Genomic DNA, 17,197 nt, shown 5'->3' on the forward strand with positions numbered 1-17,197 from the left:
TGGCGGCGGGGCCTGCCCGCGGGGGCCGGGCCCGGGCTGGGGCGGCGCCGCTGCGTGCCGGGCTCCGGCGGGGTCGCGGCCCCCCGGAGCTGTGCTGCCTGGAGCTTCGGCATCCCCCGACCCCTCAGGCGCGTCCTCCAGCCCACAGCGAGTGCAGCCCGTTCCCCAGGCAGCTGTGGCATCTGCCGCGCTCAGGGCCCAGCCCCTGACAGCAGGGCCCTGAGGAGGGCGAAAATGCTGCGCGTTCCGCCCTGGCACCTTCAGCCCTTCCAAATCCCTTCGCTGTGACGGTGAAATCGATACGAGACTTCCTAGTGCCTCCCCGGCAGGCTGCCTGCGCCATCTGTTCGTGTCACTTCGGTGATTAACCAGCGCTGCCCGTAGGCTTTGTCTGTTGACGGTGATGTACGGCAGCGCCATTCCCCACGGCACGGCCTTGCCAGGCGCTGGGAGGGGTGGGCAGGTATCCAGGGGACACGTCGCGCTCTCTGCGTTTGTATTCACAGCTGGGTTTTGCAGGAACGGGGCCTGGACCAGCTGAGGGCTTCTACACCCAGATCCATGCTTGCCTGATGGGGCCAGAGGAAGCCACGAGCGGGGAAGAGGAGCTGGAGCTGGCTGCGGTACAGGCTTCTTCTGCAAGCCAAATGTCTCGTCAAGCCGCTGTGGCCCCACAGAAATGGCATGGCATATGCTGAGGCTGTGTGTGCATCAGAGAATTAGCTAGTAAAGGTCAGCTGCAATGGAAGAGGGGCATAAGCCTTTGTGTAGTTTATGGAGATAAGCTGGAGCGGTGAAGTAGGGCTCTGGGTTGTAGACAGCTTCGTGCTATGCATGTGGAGAGGGTGAAAGAAAGGGGAACAGAGAGGTTGGGAATTGCTCCTTCTGAGATTTATGGGGCATTTGTATGAATTTATTAAGCCCCTATGCTCTTCCCTCTTCCGTGAAGAAAATCAGAGCTGATCCTCAGGTTCAGCCCTGTGTTTACAAAAGACTTTTCAACCTCTATGGTTGCTATGGAAATCACACTAGTTTATGCCTCGTGTTTGTCTTACCAACCTGATTTGTAAAAGAATGGTGTGAATTTAGTGTTGGCTGAGTTCCCAGCTGGCTGTGCTGGCCCTGAAAGACATCCTTGCAGTTGCAGGCCTGGCTGGAGCAATGCAAACAGCTTCCCCCATGCTGTCTGCCAGCTCACAAGCTCCTGTGCCCATGGCTCTCGCAGCCTTGGGTCCTTTTCAGCCCAACACGACAGAAACCAGGCAGTGCCAGCCTGCGCTCAGCTCCATTTGCAGGGGCTGGGGGCAGGTACCTGCCCCTGTCTCGTCTCAGTGACTGCAAAACGGGTTTGAGAAGCAGAGCTGCTGCAGATCAGTTGAGTTTCCTCTCCCTTCTGCTCTGCTGAGTGCTGAGCACAACACAGACCAGTTTAGCTCCCTAGTTACCCCGTTTCTTCCTCCTTGCTGTCACGGCCACCTCTCCAAAACACAGCTTCCAAACATGGGGGTGTGAGTGATGAGCTGTCAGGTTTCAGCCCTCTCATGCCAGTCCCCACAGGAGGAAAGCAGAATAGCAGCCGTGCCTGCAGACATTGTGACAGCCCGAGGGCTGCAGGGAGCAGCTGGGCAGCTTGATTCTCTTGCTTGAAGTGTGGCTTGCGCCAGAGACAGCTCATAGCCCTGGGAAACAGCAGGCAGTTGCCTGTTATCCAACAAAGCCCACGCAAACACCATGGGGAAAGAGACCTGGGAGCATTTCATTCTCAAACTACATTGGTGCAGACTCTTGATGTATTATGCACGTTATTACTTTTAAAACATACCTATCTTAGAGGACGGGGGACATGGATGGACAAGACTGTTACTTGGGTCATATAAAAATAGAAAGTATTTAATCATGCCGTTTAAAAACACAAAGCCCATGAAATCAGAGTGCTGGCCTGGGAACTGGGCTTACTGGGGACAAGGGATTTGCATTAGAACAGGAAAGTGTTTTCATAGTTCAGTGCAAACCAAACAACAAAATTCAGCTCCCTGATCCGTACCAAAGCAGCTCATTTGTGTTTCAGAGCAAAGGCAGCCTGAGCAGTTTTCCTAGCAAAGGGATCCTTCTGGAAGCACCGTAAGCCTTTGCTGAGAAAAACGCTGCATGTCAAGCAGAAGCAGCCACGGACAGCTCAAACATCAGCCAGCGTGAAACGTGGGAGGCTGTGCTGCTGAAATCCCTTTGCATTTTTGCCCTTTTCATACTGTTCGCCAGGATGCAGCTCAGAGCCAGCATCCTCACAGACCAGTCCTGCTCTGTCCCCAGGCAGAGGGCATCACTGGCACGCGATCCAGCCCAGCCCACATGCTGAGGCTGCTTTCCCCTTGTTTCACTACTAGATCTCTGTGTTTGATGCAACGAGCTGTTGCATCCTGCCTCTGCCCTCCCAGGAACCCTGTGAAAGGAAAAGAAAGCATGTTTTCCAGCAAGACTAATGCTGTAATTAGTCGATTTGTTAATACGCTGAGGTGTGAACAGCTTATGGTGAGGCAGGAGGAGCGGCTGTCCTGCAGGCACAGCCCTCAGTGCCTGCCTTGCGGGCAACGAAGGAGGCCATACGGAGGGGCTGTCACCTCCCCAGCTGCCCAGCTCCTGATGGATGAGCTCTCTAGGACCAGTGAACAGGCTCTGGAGACTTTTGGGGAGGGAATGTTTTTTGTGAATGGATCGTAACACAACCGTGGCCTGATTACAGAGCTGAGCAGCTTCCTCCACCCCACCCCCCCAAGCCATGTGTTAGCTGTGTCTGGAAGCCGTGTCTGTCACGCTGCTTAGCTGTGACAGTACAGTCTGGGACAACATACCGGTTTTCCCGGGGGATCCTCAGCAGAAGAGAAAACACTAGAAAGATACACAACAGGAGTGTGAGGCACCACCTCCCAGGAGAAATGAAGGCATAGGAGGGGGGAATGACATGCTACAGGGAACTAACTCGGCTGCTGGGAGATGCTAGCACAGGCCTTTGGCAAGAGAGGTCCATCTTCACACCCCAGGGCTGCCAATCCATTATTATCAGCACTGCTTCAAGGATGGAGGCATTCCGACTTGCGCCACTGACAAACCAGACAAAGAAAATAGACTGGGAGGAGAAGAAACCCTGCCCTGCACAGCCTGGACCCATCATCCACCCCCCTCTGCTCAGCAGTGAGAAAAATACCCACTCCATCCTCAGCACACTCCATGGGGCAGAGGCAGTTTGAGCCCAGCCCCAGCTGCCTCGAGAGAGCCATGAGGTCTACACCCATGCAACACGACAGCATCTTCATTCTCTCTTTTTTCTTTCCACGCCCCCTGCCATGTTGTAAATCCACCAAAGCCCCAAGTTCATGTGCTTTCTTTTGCAAGTGATTTTATTTTAAAATTGTAACTCGAGTTCTCCATTTGTTTAACAAGTCCCTCCCCCTTTTAAATAAAATTAATTTATTCTACAGAACAGTAAACTCTTCCAGACTCTTCCCTATTTACAAATTAACATTTTTGCTTGCAGATCATTGCTTCCCCCTCCTTTTCCTATCCTGTGACACAGAAGGTGAAAAATCAGCCAACATCTGAAGGTTTGTAAGGCAGTGCTCCCATCCACAACCACACGGCTTGCTGGGACCTCAGTGAAGAACAAGAGTGACGATGTCTGTGCTGCAACCAGAGGTACACCACCCCCCGCAAGCCCCCGCATTCATGAGTGTGAAGGCAGCAGGTCCATGTTCAGCCCATCCAAGAGCATCTGGCCTCTCCCTGTTGCATGGGCTCCTCCATGTGCTGAACACAGCTCCTCCTGTGCTGAACAAGGAGAAATACTCCTGCCAGAGCAAACTGCTCCTCCTGCCCTCTGATAGGCCATGCATTTAGGGATAAGGCAGCATTTGCTGCAGGAATGAGATCCACCAGCCCTTGTCTCACACACCCATGGGGCAGAAAGGCAGCTTTTACACAGCAGGAAGAGGCAAGGAGCCTTGGAGACACCTTCCCTGCCCTCTTGAAGTAGGAGAGACAAGTGACTCCAGCACTGGGGACATGCTTTGCTAGCTCAGGAAAGGCGGCACCCCCCAAAAAAGAAAAATAATAATTTGACTCAACTCAAAACTCCAGGCAAATTCAAGGGGTTTTGAGATAGGTTGTAGCTTGGCTCATACCTCTCTGCACTAAGTGGTAACTTTTAGCTGGGTACCATAGAGTCTTCTCTACCTGGAGACCTATCCAGACACTTCAAAGCCACCTCACTCAGGTCCTGCTAGCACTCTCACCCAGGCCTGGCAGCCACCTGAGGAGCCAGAAGTCCTGGTGATGGGTAAGACAAGCTGCAACGAGGCGAACCAAGAGAGATGTGCAAGCACTCTGCAAGCAAAGCTGCCCCTTCAGGTCTCCAGCCGCACACGAGGCACACAACCCTGTAAGCAGCCTGGCCTGTAAAACCACCCTAAGGGCTTCAGTGACCTGGAGGAAAAGCATCGACAACATAGTGCGTACTTGGCCAACAGTGGGGTTCTGCTCTGTGCTCCCTTCCAGGGCTCGCCTCCACCAGGGGAACCCCCTTTTCCTGCTATAGGTGCAGGTGGCTGCATCAGTCTGTCAGAAAGCCACCAAAGAGCAGTGACCACTGCCTGGTCCTTCCTGGCAGCAGCGCTGCTGCAGCCCTTGCTGGCAGGGTTCTGCATCTGCCGGGGGCAGGGGGCGGATTTCAGCCATCGGCAAGGGCACTCCTGCCTGCCTGCCCCTCCGCGGAGGCTGGCTGTTCACCTACCTGGCAGCAGGGCCGTTCCCTTTGCTCTGCCTGGGCATTTCTATTTCTCAAAATAATAATAATAAAAAAAAAACAACCACCACCACCTTCAATAGCATCTACTGAAGATGCAGTGCTTTCATTCCCAGGAACCCAGCTGAGCACCTGCAGGGCAAGGCTGCCCCTCACCTCCAGACACAGCCCTTGGCCTCTATCTGACCCCCCACCCCCATCCCCAATGACTAACAAACAACTGGTGCAAAGTGGGGGTGTTTTCATCTTTTTTTCAAGGTTTGCCTTGAGCAATGGAAAATATTGCCTAGGTGCGGCAGAGAGAAGGCAGAAGGCTGAGCAGATGCCCTTGCAGAGAGCTTAGGTTTTGAAGAAGCAAGGAAGAGAGGGAGGAAGAAAGGGGTTATTCAGGTACTCTCTAGGTACAGCAAGGAGAGAAAGAACAAAGGAACAGAAAAGGCAGGACAGTAGGAAAAAAAAACTTTCCTCAAATGCAATTCATTAAGCTTTGGAAAAAGCCTTCTCCTGGCAGAGGGTGGGAAATGCATGCCCCGAAGGGAGCCTGAAAAAAAAGCCTCTGCTCAGGGATCTGCTAGTTCCGTGGTCATCCTGAAATGCCAGAGCCCCTCAGCAGCTGGTTTGTGGGGCAATGGTGCCGGAAGGGACGTTGGCCACGCTGGGCTCTAACCCCAGAGGGGACGTGCTGAGCTGCTTTGGCTGGAGGACGGAGCCTGTCACAGCTTCAGGCTGCCATCCCACGAGGGGCATCCCTGGGGAGGAGATGCAGGGAGCCTCGCTTGGCCCCCGGACAGATCCTGGTCCAGGAGGGAAGGAGAAGAGGCTGCAAGCTCCAAAATGGCACTGATGCTTTCAGCCTCCCAACCCCCCAGCAATGCCCCAACCGTGGGGCTGGTGCTGGGTCCAGCTGGGACATCACCCGCTGCTGACACGGCTCCCAGAAGCAGCAGGGAATGAGAAGCACATCCCGGCTGGGTTGCTGGTGGTGGCAGGAGGAGGTGGCGAGGCTGGTGCAGTGGTGAGAGGCACAGGTGCCCTGCATCCCCCCCACCACCCAGCCCTCGGGCATGGGGGGCTCAGTAGAAAGAGTATTGGTTTTCCACCGCCCGGGTCCGGCTCCGGGCACTGTCAGCCTCATGGTAATCCTCGGCACTGGTGGCAGGGGGCTCCGGCCGGCGCTCGGCACTGTCGCTTCGGCTCCGGGGGCCCAGGGCACCCTCCAGGCGGTGGTAGGGTGTGGGGACGGTGACAGCAGGGGCCATGGCCACCCCCTCAGTGGGCGGCGGGGCCGGTGGACCGGTGGGTGCTGTGCTGCAGAAGTAGTGTGGAGGTGGCAGGTCGACCCGGCAGCCTGGTGGCTGGGACACAAGGGCTGGCGGGGGACTGGCATCTGCAAGGGAGACAGAAACTTGACCCCTCCAATGTTGCCTGGGGGCTTAGCCCCTGCCCCTCCCTTGCCAGCACCTTTCTGTGCCCACCCTCTCCATCCCTGACTGTGTCCTCCCGCAATGCCCCTTGCCCACCCTCTCCCAGCAAACCAAGATGCTCCGAGCCCTGCAGACCCCTCTGCTCCTCTCCTGCCCAAGCCAGGGGGCTGACACCCACAGCCAGGGACATATGGGTCACCCCAGCACAGCCCTGCTGCTGCGTGGTCCTTCCCGCCCATCTCCAGCGGGGATAATGCCCACTTTGGTGGGTCTCCAGAGCCATGCACATTGGCACGGGCACAGCTTTAAGGGAGGGGGGATCCCAGGAATCAGTCCCTTTTAGGTCCATGCAAGATCCCTGCCCATCCCAACCCAACCTCCACCTACCAGGCAGCGGGCTCTGGGCCACAACGTAGCTGCGGAGGGTGATGTCGGCCGCGCCGCCCGACTCCAGGGGGATGGGGTGCGTGTGGAAATGGCGCAGCATGTCGAAGATGGTCTGGAACCAGAGGTGCTGCACGTGGCACTGCCCGCTCTCGTTCAGTGACAGGCGGAGGTGCTGCAAATGCAGGGGGGCAGCAGGTGAGCTGGGGACTGCAAGGGTCACTCTTGCAATCAGCAGAAGGAGCCACCTCCGTCAGTCCAGGGAGGTTTGCTCCTAATGTAGGACTTTTTTTCCCCCTGCCTGGATGGGAGGGTTTCCTGCTGCAGGCTGTTTCCTGCAAAATCCCACTCGCTGCAGCCCTAGAGGTTTGTCCCCTCCTGGTGAGGCACATCACAGCCAAAGAAGGGTGGGTGCAGCCCCAAGTCCTGGTGACACACAGCCTAGGGAAGCCCACAGCCCACCTGAACTGCATCTTGCAGAACAGGTGCCAAGATCAGGCAGTTACATCTCAACCCCTCACAGCATGTGCCCTCTGGTAGAAAAGGGACCCAGCAGAAAACTACATATAGGTTGGTTTTTTTTATAGTGCATCTACATACATCAGGACATGGGGCAGATACGAAGAGGGCAGGGGATGAAGTACCAGGCTACGCTGGGCTTCTGTGGGGTATTGCCCAGAGGGCAAGCACTGATCCAGCTGGGGAAGTGCTGGAGGGGCTGGGCAGGCTGCTGAGGGCTCTTGGGAGACAGGGGTAGGTGGTCCCAAGGGATGCCCTGCCAGCGTGCAGCTCCCCACAGAGCTTTGGGGTCACTGCATGGTGCCTGCTTGCTCAGAGCCCCAGCTGGGCAGGAATGAGCCCGGGGTGCAGGGCAGGGCTGGCACTGATATTCAGGGAGAAGCAGAGGACACCCACCTTGGCTTTCCCCTGGAAGTTGAAGGTCAGCACATACTCCCCTGGCCGTGTTTCGCTCTGCCGGATGACGAACAAGCCGTGGCTCCGGGCACCCCCAAAGAGAACCAGCTGAGCCGCCTTGATCCGTGAGAGAGTCCCATGGAACCAGGGGAAGTCTGAGAGGTTGATCTCTGCCTCAGCCTCGCTGTCCTCCCCTGCCCGCAGGGACAGCAGGTTTTTAGGGAGCACCCGGACACTGCCCTCTCCCACCCCTTCCTCCTCTCCCTCTGTGCACCCCCAAGAGCAAGCGCATCCTGCATCCCAGTACCTGCGAGGTGCCCGCCAGCAGTGGGGGAGGACTCCAGCGTCTGCAGGAAGCTCTCCAGCGGGACATGGGTGAGGAGCTCCCCCAGGGAGTCCCTGCCCCGGCCGTGGGGCGCAGGGATGGTGGTGGCCGTGCTGGTGTTGTGAGCACTGGGCAGGGCACATCTGTCTGGCAGCCTGGGCACATCTGGAAGGGAATTTGCAGAGGAATGGGCTCGTGGCTCAAGATCACACCCCATTGCTGGACAAGGCTGGGGCTGTCCTGCTCTGAAGGCGACAGCGTTGGAGCACCCTGGCTCTTGGAGACATCTCAGGGCTAGGTTATGGCTCTGCCTACAGCTTGGGGGACTCCCTTTCAGCCTGTGCTGGGTTTCCTTCCCCTGGTGCAACCGGGATGGGAGGCACAGATGTGTCTTGATTGGGCACAGAGGTGAGGGTGGGACTGTGCAGGCAGAGGCTGCTCGCTGGGACCCACAGACCTCAGTACCTGCAGACAGGGACTTGATTTTCTGCACATACCAGGACGGACAGAAGCCACCTCCCTGGGGCCAGGGCAAGCATGAGGAAGAGGAAGGCGATGGACAGAGGAAGATCCATCCTCACAGCACCTGCTCCAGGCTCCTTCCCTTTATCGCTGGCAGGATGTGGCCCCCTCCAAACCAGAGCTGGCACTCAGAGGCACCTACCCTCCCCGGTGGGTGTTTTTACCAGACTTTGGTCCTTACCATCAGCCAGGAACTCGCAGCTGCAGGAGGACACCCTGCCTGGCAGACAGGCTCCCTGCGCGCAGGACGCCAGCTCGATGTCATCCCCGCTGTCCCTGGGGGGTAGAGCACAGAGCAGACTGTCACGCACCAGCTGCCACACTGCAGACACGTATTGTGGCACTTCTGCTCACGGGCATGCAATGGGGACATAACCAAATGGAATTCCAGCTGTGAGCCAGCAGCCCACCCTGATGCTTCTCTCGGAGGGGCTGCCACGGACAGAAGCATCTGCAGCATCAGGAGGCAGCGTGGCTGGCAAGATAACATGGCTTTTGGGGCATGAGAAACCAGTGTGGGAGGGATTAAATCCCCAAAAGCCCTCACTACGTGGGTCATGCCGGTCGGTCCTAGCTGCAGTATTTTGCTGCAACCTTGCTGGTTTGGATAGAAATTTGTTACCTTGACTTTCAGTGCTTTGCAAGACATCTGTCTACACACACACTCCCACCACCGACCTTCACCCAAAAGCGCTTTCGCTTTTACCCTTTCCAAAGGAAACTACCAACCCACAGAAATTACATCCCTAAAAAGACACCAAAACCCCAAGCTGGGAAGCCCAGAACGTGACAGCGAGCGGGAACAGAGCAAGGGGGAGGCGCAGCAGTGCAGCCCCCACAGAGAGCATCCCTGCTGCCCAATGCCTGCTTGTGCACTTCAGCATCCTTCTTGCACAAGCCCCCTGACTTGCTCCACAGCCTATTTTTATCCAGGCTGCCTGCCACTGCCGGAGCTACCCCACACCACTCTGCTACTCTTGCTTAACGGCAGCCACGTGCACGCAGGCAGCGAGGAAGCGGCTGCGTTAGTGCTAAGGGCTCACGAGGGAGCTGCTGAATTATTTAGTGGCCAGTAAGTGAATCAGCCATTGGGAGTCATTCAGCTGCAGCCAGTTACAAACAAGAAGGGAGGAAGGAAACCAAAACCAACAGCGCTTTGCAGAAAAGCCAACGACGGGTGCTTGTACAGCATCTCCAGCACGCAGCCCTTGGCAAAAGCATCGGGAGCTGATTGAAAATTCGTTCTTGGCACCAAGCGTGTGTGTCGGTGTATTAAACAGCTCATTATTATTTGCTCTGGAGTTCATTATTATTTGCTTTACAGTCACATCCGGAGGCCAAAGCGGGGCTGTGCTGGGTGCTAAGCAAACATAAAAAGCTGGGAGGCTGCCAGTGGCAGAGCAAGGGGCTGCCGGTGGCTTCTGCAGCGGCTTGAGGCGAGCATGGCTGCGGTGCTTGGCTCTGGCTGGAAAACCAGTACTGAAACATGCAGTGGGGAAAAAAAGGGCCGTTTCCCAGCCTTGCCTCCATCAGCAGCCCAGCCTCAGCATCGCTTCTTGAATTATGCATTTAAAAAAACACACGCCAGTGAAAGCACCACAGATCTGGAGTGCATTAGCGCATCCTCCCTGCGAGATGCAGCCTCCACGGTGACTGACCCCGCAGCACCCAAACTGTACCTCCAGCAGAAGGGGGCAAAGGCAGCCCAGGGGCAGCTGCAGCCTCTTTAAGCCCCTGTTCCAGGTTTGCTGGAGGCTTTCACCTCTGCAAGCTTGGGCACCTTGTTTTTCCAAAACTATGCCAAGAAGGGCAGTGCCAGGGTTTCCCCGGAGCCCCTGGGCTGAGCCTGCCTCAGTCAGCTGAATGGTGGCAGCACCAGGCACACGAACCTCCCTAACACATGATCTCCTGCACAGATCGATGAAAAAGGAGATGAGGAATTTCGGCCAAGTTGTTGTCACTCCAATGACAGAGATAATACCACCGTCATAGAAACATAAATAAATCTATTTAGCCAGCAGAATCTTAAATATACCACAGATGCTGGACCTGAGGAAACCAAGGAAAATAGTTCAAATATGAAGTATAAAAGCTTCAGAAGGTGAGTGTTAGGAGCTTCCCACACGGAGGGCTGCATTCCCTGGTCACCTGCCTCTGCTGGGCTGTGGTGACGTGGAGCAGGAAAGGGTGAGGAAGCAGCCAGTGCTCCATGAGGCTGTACCTCTGACACACACAGGCTGCTAACTTTGCTTCCAGACTTCTGCTGGCGTGAGTCAGGGGCTTTCTGTAGCAATCCAGCTAGCAAAAATTGCATCAGGGGTAAAAACCCGTGCTCGGTGGCGAGGGCACCACAGCAGCAGCGAGCTCGGTCCCCACACAGCACCTTCCTCCAGCAAGCCTTACCCGGGGTCGATGCAGTCCTGGATATCTGCCACCCAGGAGTGCTTCTGCAGGGAGTCGATGGTCTCCAGGATGTACTCGGCCCCGTTCTCTACCTGCAGGCAATTTGGTACACTGTCAGGCTGTGCCGGGGTCGTGCCACCCACCCCAAGGCAAAGCACACCCCGTAACCCAGCCAGACCCCCACATTTACCTGCTGCTACTAAACAGCCCCTTGGCTGAGCAGGAGACAAGCGCCCCATCACCTGCCAGTAAAGGGCTGCCGAGGGGTGACCTGGAGAGATGCTTTGGTACATCCAAGGGTGACCCCTGACCAAAGCTGGGGCTTGCAGGAAAACCCCCACCCTACCATTACCAACAAGCGTAGCACAAGGTTTTTACAGCCTCCGTGACAAACCGACACCTGGCTGGGGGCATCAGGGGTGCATGGCACCAGCACAGACAGCATCCCCCGCTTCTGGGGTGCCTCAGTGTCTCCCAGAAACTAGTTCTGCACAGGCAGAGCAGAAGCCATGCTGCTCTCCGCCCCAAGATCCTGCCAGACCCCTAAGCCCAGGAGTTCAAAACATCTGTTATCTTTTCTGCCTACCGGTCCGTGAGGTTTCTGATCTCTGATTGCAACAGGGTGGATGAGAAAGCCACTCCAAAAATAAAGAAAAAAAAAAAAAAAAAGAAAGAAAAAAAAATCAGGATGCAAAAAAGCCTCCAAAGTTGCAAGCCCAAAGGGGCTGGGCCTTTCTGGGGCCAGAGAGAACCCAGAAGCCCCGTAACACCAACAGAGCAGTGGGTCTCAGAAGCCGCACCGCGTGATGCTGTGTGCCTCTGGCACGTTTCCCTGCATCCCTCACGGACCCCTTACACATCATGTTCCCAAGCTGGCGAAGCAGCCCTGACTCTGGGAGGGTATCACATTGCCAGCTGAGACAACCTCCCAGCAAATTAAATTAATCACAAACAACTGAATCACTGTCCTGAAAATAAGTCAGGCATGCAGGGAGCTGGGGCTGAGCAGCAGCCTGCTCCCCTGCTGCAGCCCAGGGCTGTGCATGGGTGATCCTGCCCCGAGCAGAGGTGGAGGGGAGCAAAGACACCCCCCGGTTTTGTTTAACCAGAGCAAAGGAGCCTTTCTGGCTTTCTGAGGGCAATGCACATAGCCGGCGTGGGAGACAGGGCTGCTCTCTCATGCAGAGCATGACAGCAAGTGAAGCATGTGCAGGGCTTGGGTATTTTGCAAGTGCCTGCTTGTGCAATGGAAAAATTGTCTGTACTTTGTGTCTGATGGGCAGTGGGGACGTTCTGCCTGCTAATTTTTAGGCAACGTGGCAGAAACTGTTCCAGCATAGCCTCCCTGAACACGGCAGGGGCTTTTCCACCCATCGTAACCTGTCAGAGTGCAGCATGTCGCGTGTGAAGGTTGCGATCGGGCTCCACATCAGCCCTTTACGCAGGAAGGCAGCAGAGAAACCGTGGCACCCAGCTCCCTTTCTTACTCCTAATCTGTAACTCCAGCATCGAGGGGTGCTTCACCCCCTCTGCGAGCGCAGCCAGCAAAGGGGCAGTGGAAGAGAGCGGCAAGATGTCCTGGAAAGAAGGGCCAGGGCAGAAAATGAGCTACAAATAATAAAGGGTGTTGGTGACAGAGGAAAAGCATCCTGTGCTGACAGCTGGGAGGGGAGGGTGAAGTCTGGCCGGAGCAGCAGGAGAGGGGCTCACGCTGCCCCCACTCACTGAAGGATCGATTGCAATCAATTAACCCTGCAGCAGGGCAAGCACCCTGGGCAGAACGGGGCAGGAGCAGGAGGGTACCTGGTAAATCAGGCATTTTCAGACCATCAGGGTTTGGAACATTCCCTGGGGTAATTAAAGAAATGGCTGAAGCAATCACAGAGTGGTGGGAGTGGAGAGAGCACGTCTGACTCCACAAGATGGGAAGAGGGCAAGCCCAGAGTCCTGCTCCAGCAGCCGGAGAAGCCAACCCTCCACAGGCACCCAGGAAGAACCCTGGAGCCAAACCCCCCCAGCAGGGATCTGCCATGACCAAACCCTGTTAAACCCATCTGCTCATGCTCCTGACAGCCCCAGGGATGGGGAGCAGCAGTGTCACAGCCTTGGTGTTAGCCACGCTTCGGACACAGATGTCACACTCCAGCAAGCAGGGCAGCAAGACACGGATGAGATGAGACTTGCAAGGGGATCTAGAAAACACGATCAGAAGTAGCTGACGAGCCATATTGGAGGAGCAGTTATCGATGGTTAATGGGTTATTGATGGCTCACTGTCAAAGCCCAGGGATATGCTCAGAAGAAGCTCCTTCACGTCAAAGCCTCTCTGTGAGTGCTGCTCTTCAGTGATGCCTGGGACAAAAGCAAAGCGAGGATGCCTAATCGAGCCATGGATGACACCACGGTACAAGTGTGTTGGAGGATGAGGCCAGAATTCAAATGAACTTGCTGAAGCTGAGAAATGCTCGGTGGGAGAACAAGCCAAGAGCAGCCTCCAGCTGAAGGGCACACGGGTGAGCTCTGGGCTCACACCGATCGCCGTGGGCGGGTGGGCTGGGGAACTGCAACTCTGGAGCAGTTCTGCAAACAGCAACAAGGGGTTACACCAGCCCACAAGCTGTGTATGAGTCAACATCACCGTCGGGGTACGCAGCGAGCAACTGGATCAACTTGGGCTGGATAAAGAGGAAGAAGAAAGGAGAAGCAATCAAAGGAGAAGCAATCCTTCCCATCCACTCCTGGCCATGGCACCACGTATGCTTTGGGGCATTCTCTCTCCAGAGCCCGCAAGGAAAGCAAGGAGGACCTTGGGCAAGTCAGTCTGGAGAAGGTGCATGAGGCTGGCCTTTGAGGCACAGAAGACAGCAGCTGCATTAGCCTCCATGTCCATGGTGGCCACCAGCAGCAGCTGAGGTTGAGGCTGAACAGCAGGAAGCCCTTGGGGCAGGGACAAAGCCCCAGAGGAGGCTGCCAGGAGAAGGTGTGAGACCTTTACAAGTAGCTTAGTTAGGTGGAAAGCGATTCCCCATGGGAACACGTGCCAGGGCCCAGCAGGCTACCAGGCGTGGGGGCTTTCATGAAGCCAGGCTCCATTTTCCATCTCCTCTGCTTTCACAGTTTTCTAAGCTTTTAAGCAGGTTCATTCAGCTGGGAAGCCCGGCCTCCCCATTCTGCCTTTGCCACACACTTTTAGGGAGAAGCATCAGGGAGAGAGGTGGTTTTTTAATAGAGGCAGAACACAGAATTCCTCAGAACGTTGGTGTTCCCCTACGTCCACGTGCTACCCCCCAGCCAGGCACATCCAACAGCCCTGATGGAAAGCACAAGTCCACCAGCACAAACGGAGAGGCACAGCCTCATTAGCTGGAGGTAAATGCCATCTCCAACATGCCCATCATCACGGTGGCATGTCGTGCCCAGAGCTAGGACCCTGCGAAATTCAGCCCCGAGCTGCCACAACAGGCTACTGCCTTCCAGCCCAGCAGGAGAGAGCCTTAAGCTAATTAATTGCATGATATGGAAAATTCTTTCTAGAGAGAAGCTTTCATTCTTTGCTCAGGCCCCCAGACTCGCACGGGGCGGCTGATGCCCAGGGCCTTGGTGGCCCTGCATAGCCATTCCCATCGCCCCATGGCAATGAAACCATCACCACGTGCCACCGATCCAGGGCAGCAGCAGCCACAAAACCAGGGGCAGCCTTGAAAGTGCAAATGAGAATGCTAATTTGACCCATCTCCTGGTGACACGGAGAAGCAAAACCCCAAGCCTGGCAAACAGCTTGATCCCAAAATACCTGGGCATCAGGTGGAGATGGTGTCATTTTGGATGGGGAGCAGAACCAGGGAGGGGAGGCACGGATCCTGGGGGGAGCATTAGTACTGTCAGCACAGCAGCTCCGAAAGCCAAGGCAACGAACCCCTGGGGGACTGAGCATCCCTGCAGCGGGGCTGGATGCGGGTGCAGATGGGATTCCATTGGGATACACGCTGCTGCCTCCCTGCTCTCACCTTTAGGACGAAGGTGTTGTCTTTGTCGGGCATCTCCAACGGCATGGTGGTGCGGACTTCGATGATGGCTGACAGCGGGATGCTCACCTTGGGTTTGGAAGCCTGGGAGAAGAAAAAAAAATGATTAAAAGAAATCGATAAATAAAAAAAGCCACTCAATTGAATCAAACTCTCCCGGGGGACGATGCAGCGTGGCTTTCAGAGGCAAGATCACAGCTCAGCCTGCATGGTTGTTACAGAGGGGGGAAAAAAAAAAGCAGCATTGATTTCCTTCATGTGCCTGATAACTCCACACTCTTCGAATTAAAGCGAGAGGTGGCCTGGTGGAAGATAGGGAGGTTAGTGCATTTAACTGCCAAACCTCTTCCTTGCTCCAGCGCAGGCTGATACGCCAGCTCTGCCAAGACCACTTATTTCTCTCCTTTTTAAACCCTCTCCCGATGTAGATACGCTGTGAGAGAATTGTGCTGTCTGACAGGGGATGCTGCCTCTGTGGAAAGCAGCCCAGGAAAACGCCCCGTTTATCCAGCGCAGGAGCAGCTTTTCAACCAAGAAGCTACAACACAGCCGCCTTAGCCATGCAGGGAATTTTAATTACATTAAAATAAAGAAAAATGAATTTCTCCCGGGGCCCCTGGCACCGCCAGAGCCTTGATGGGGGAGCAGGACCCGGTGCCTCCCACTCAAAATCTCTGCTGAGCAACAAATTCCCGAGATATTTGTTTTAATTGCGACAAATCCCCCCAAAGGAGCCTTCGGAGCTGCTTGCCAGAGCTGGTCCCCTCCAGGGCTCCAGGATTCGGAGCATCACAGCTGTGGGAAGCAGAGATGCATTTTAGTCACCGTGTGCCTGGAGTGCATGGGGTGGTGATGAGTACTGGGCTGCAGGTTACCAATAACCGGTTCAGTTCCCATTTTGGAAAAAAATAAATAATAGAGCCAAGACAGAACAGAACTGCTTTTTTTCCTCCAGGATGGTTCAACCCCAGGCCCCAGCACTGCCTCCAGGTGCATCTTAGCCCTGCCCTGGGGAATTTTTCCATCTTGTTGTTTGCACAGGGGAAGGTCAGAAAGGAGGAGGCAGCTGCTTCAGAAGGAAAGAAGGTGAGCCAGAGAAGGGTCTTCTCCAGGAAGGCTCTGCCCTTTTACAGATACAACCACAGTTTTTGTAGGGCCCATGCAAAAAACAAAGCTGCGGGCTGCTGAAGCAAAATGCCGTTTTCCTCCAGCTGTGCCAGACTGGTGCCGCTTTTACAGCTGAATCATTTGCCAGATGGAAAGCAAGATGAGATGAGGGGAGAAAAATGTAAACCAAAGCAGGGTGTGATTATAACAGAAGAGCAGACAATGTCCGTAAAAGTTGCCATAAAATAATTTCAAAATGGATTTTTAGAGGCAAATCAAGATACAATAAAAAAAATATCCTTCCATGAGCACTCTCTTAAATGTTTTAAGAGCAGCAGTTGTTCCATTTTAACCTGAGTTTATTGCCCCTTTGGTGCAGCCTGCATGCACCGGGTTCACCGGAGCCTCCATGCAGCATGCCACGGACACGGTGTTCCTTCCAGCCGGGTCCTGAGTGCTTCCTGGGCTGAGGAAGCCCCCCAAGCCAGCTACCAGCGACACACACCATCCATACCAGCGCCGAGCCGCTCTCCACGGAGAGGTGCTGGAGTTTCAACTCATACTTTATATTTTTATCAGGAAAGATGCGACTGTTAGGTGAGAGGCACGGGCTAACACCAACAGTGTCGAGGCTCATTTTGGCCTCAGAAAAATAGAAAATGCTGTTTAAAAATATGAACTATCCTGCTGTCCCTAAGTATGGATCCATCCCTCTACAAAACTGAGGGTTTGCGTTGGCCCAGCTTTGCTACCAGGGACTGAAACACAAGCGGGAAGATCTTGGAGAAGATAAAGTAAATGAGATTTTTCTTCCCTAGGTATTTAAATAACTGGAGATTTCATTGCCAGCACATACAGCTAGTAAAGCCCCAGAGAACGGATTATTATTTGCCCTGTGCTCTTCGGAGAGATGCACGACCACGGCGTTAGCACAGGTGAGGGTTTGGCAGTGCCACACATCCCTTTGCTCAGCCCAGGAGCGAAGGTGGTCCTGCAGTGAAAAGGGTACCGAAGGTGTCTCAATCCAGATTTCTTGATCAAACCCCTCCGCCACTCAGCTCTCCCCCAGGAAAACAGGGACAACACTTCCCTGCATCACAAGGAAGGGGGATGAGTGTGAGAAGGGGAGGGAGGATGTGCTGAGGACATGCCGCAATGAAAACCAGCTCCTGCTTTTGAAGCTTTCGCTGAAATTGCAGAAGAACAGATACAGGCAAGGAAAAGTAATATTGTGGGTAATAATAATAATAATGATAATCAGCACTGTTCCTCTGCCTAGGAGGGTACGTAGCTGGGGC

General features: G+C 55.0%; 1 protein-coding gene and 1 long non-coding RNA gene across 3 annotated transcripts in view; one reads left to right on the top strand and one right to left on the bottom strand.

The window, feature by feature from the left end:
* On the top strand, positions 1 to 3,485 carry LOC119142277. Of its 2 annotated transcripts, none has more exons than XR_005102209.1 (2): positions 1 to 405; positions 520 to 3,485. It is a non-coding gene; the product is annotated as an uncharacterized LOC119142277 (long non-coding RNA). The 2 variants fall into 2 exon arrangements; XR_005102208.1 differs by having other exon boundaries at positions 1 to 360.
* Positions 1,870 to 17,197, bottom strand: part of SH2B2 (SH2B adaptor protein 2) — a 27,650-nt gene continuing 12,322 nt past the window's right edge. The window contains exons 4-10 of the mRNA XM_037375040.1: positions 14,775 to 14,876; positions 10,769 to 10,860; positions 8,547 to 8,641; positions 7,826 to 8,008; positions 7,519 to 7,712; positions 6,607 to 6,778; positions 1,870 to 6,182 (exon numbers count right to left, since the gene is read on the bottom strand). Coding sequence (XP_037230937.1) covers positions 5,869 to 6,182; positions 6,607 to 6,778; positions 7,519 to 7,712; positions 7,826 to 8,008; positions 8,547 to 8,641; positions 10,769 to 10,860; positions 14,775 to 14,876 — 1,152 coding nt within the window. The 3' untranslated portion in view covers positions 1,870 to 5,868. The remainder of the gene's footprint in view (positions 6,183 to 6,606; positions 6,779 to 7,518; positions 7,713 to 7,825; positions 8,009 to 8,546; positions 8,642 to 10,768; positions 10,861 to 14,774; positions 14,877 to 17,197) is intronic.

Source organism: Falco rusticolus, chromosome 1, assembly GCF_015220075.1.
Source record: "Falco rusticolus isolate bFalRus1 chromosome 1, bFalRus1.pri, whole genome shotgun sequence".
Lineage (NCBI taxonomy): Eukaryota > Metazoa > Chordata > Aves > Falconiformes > Falconidae > Falco > Falco rusticolus.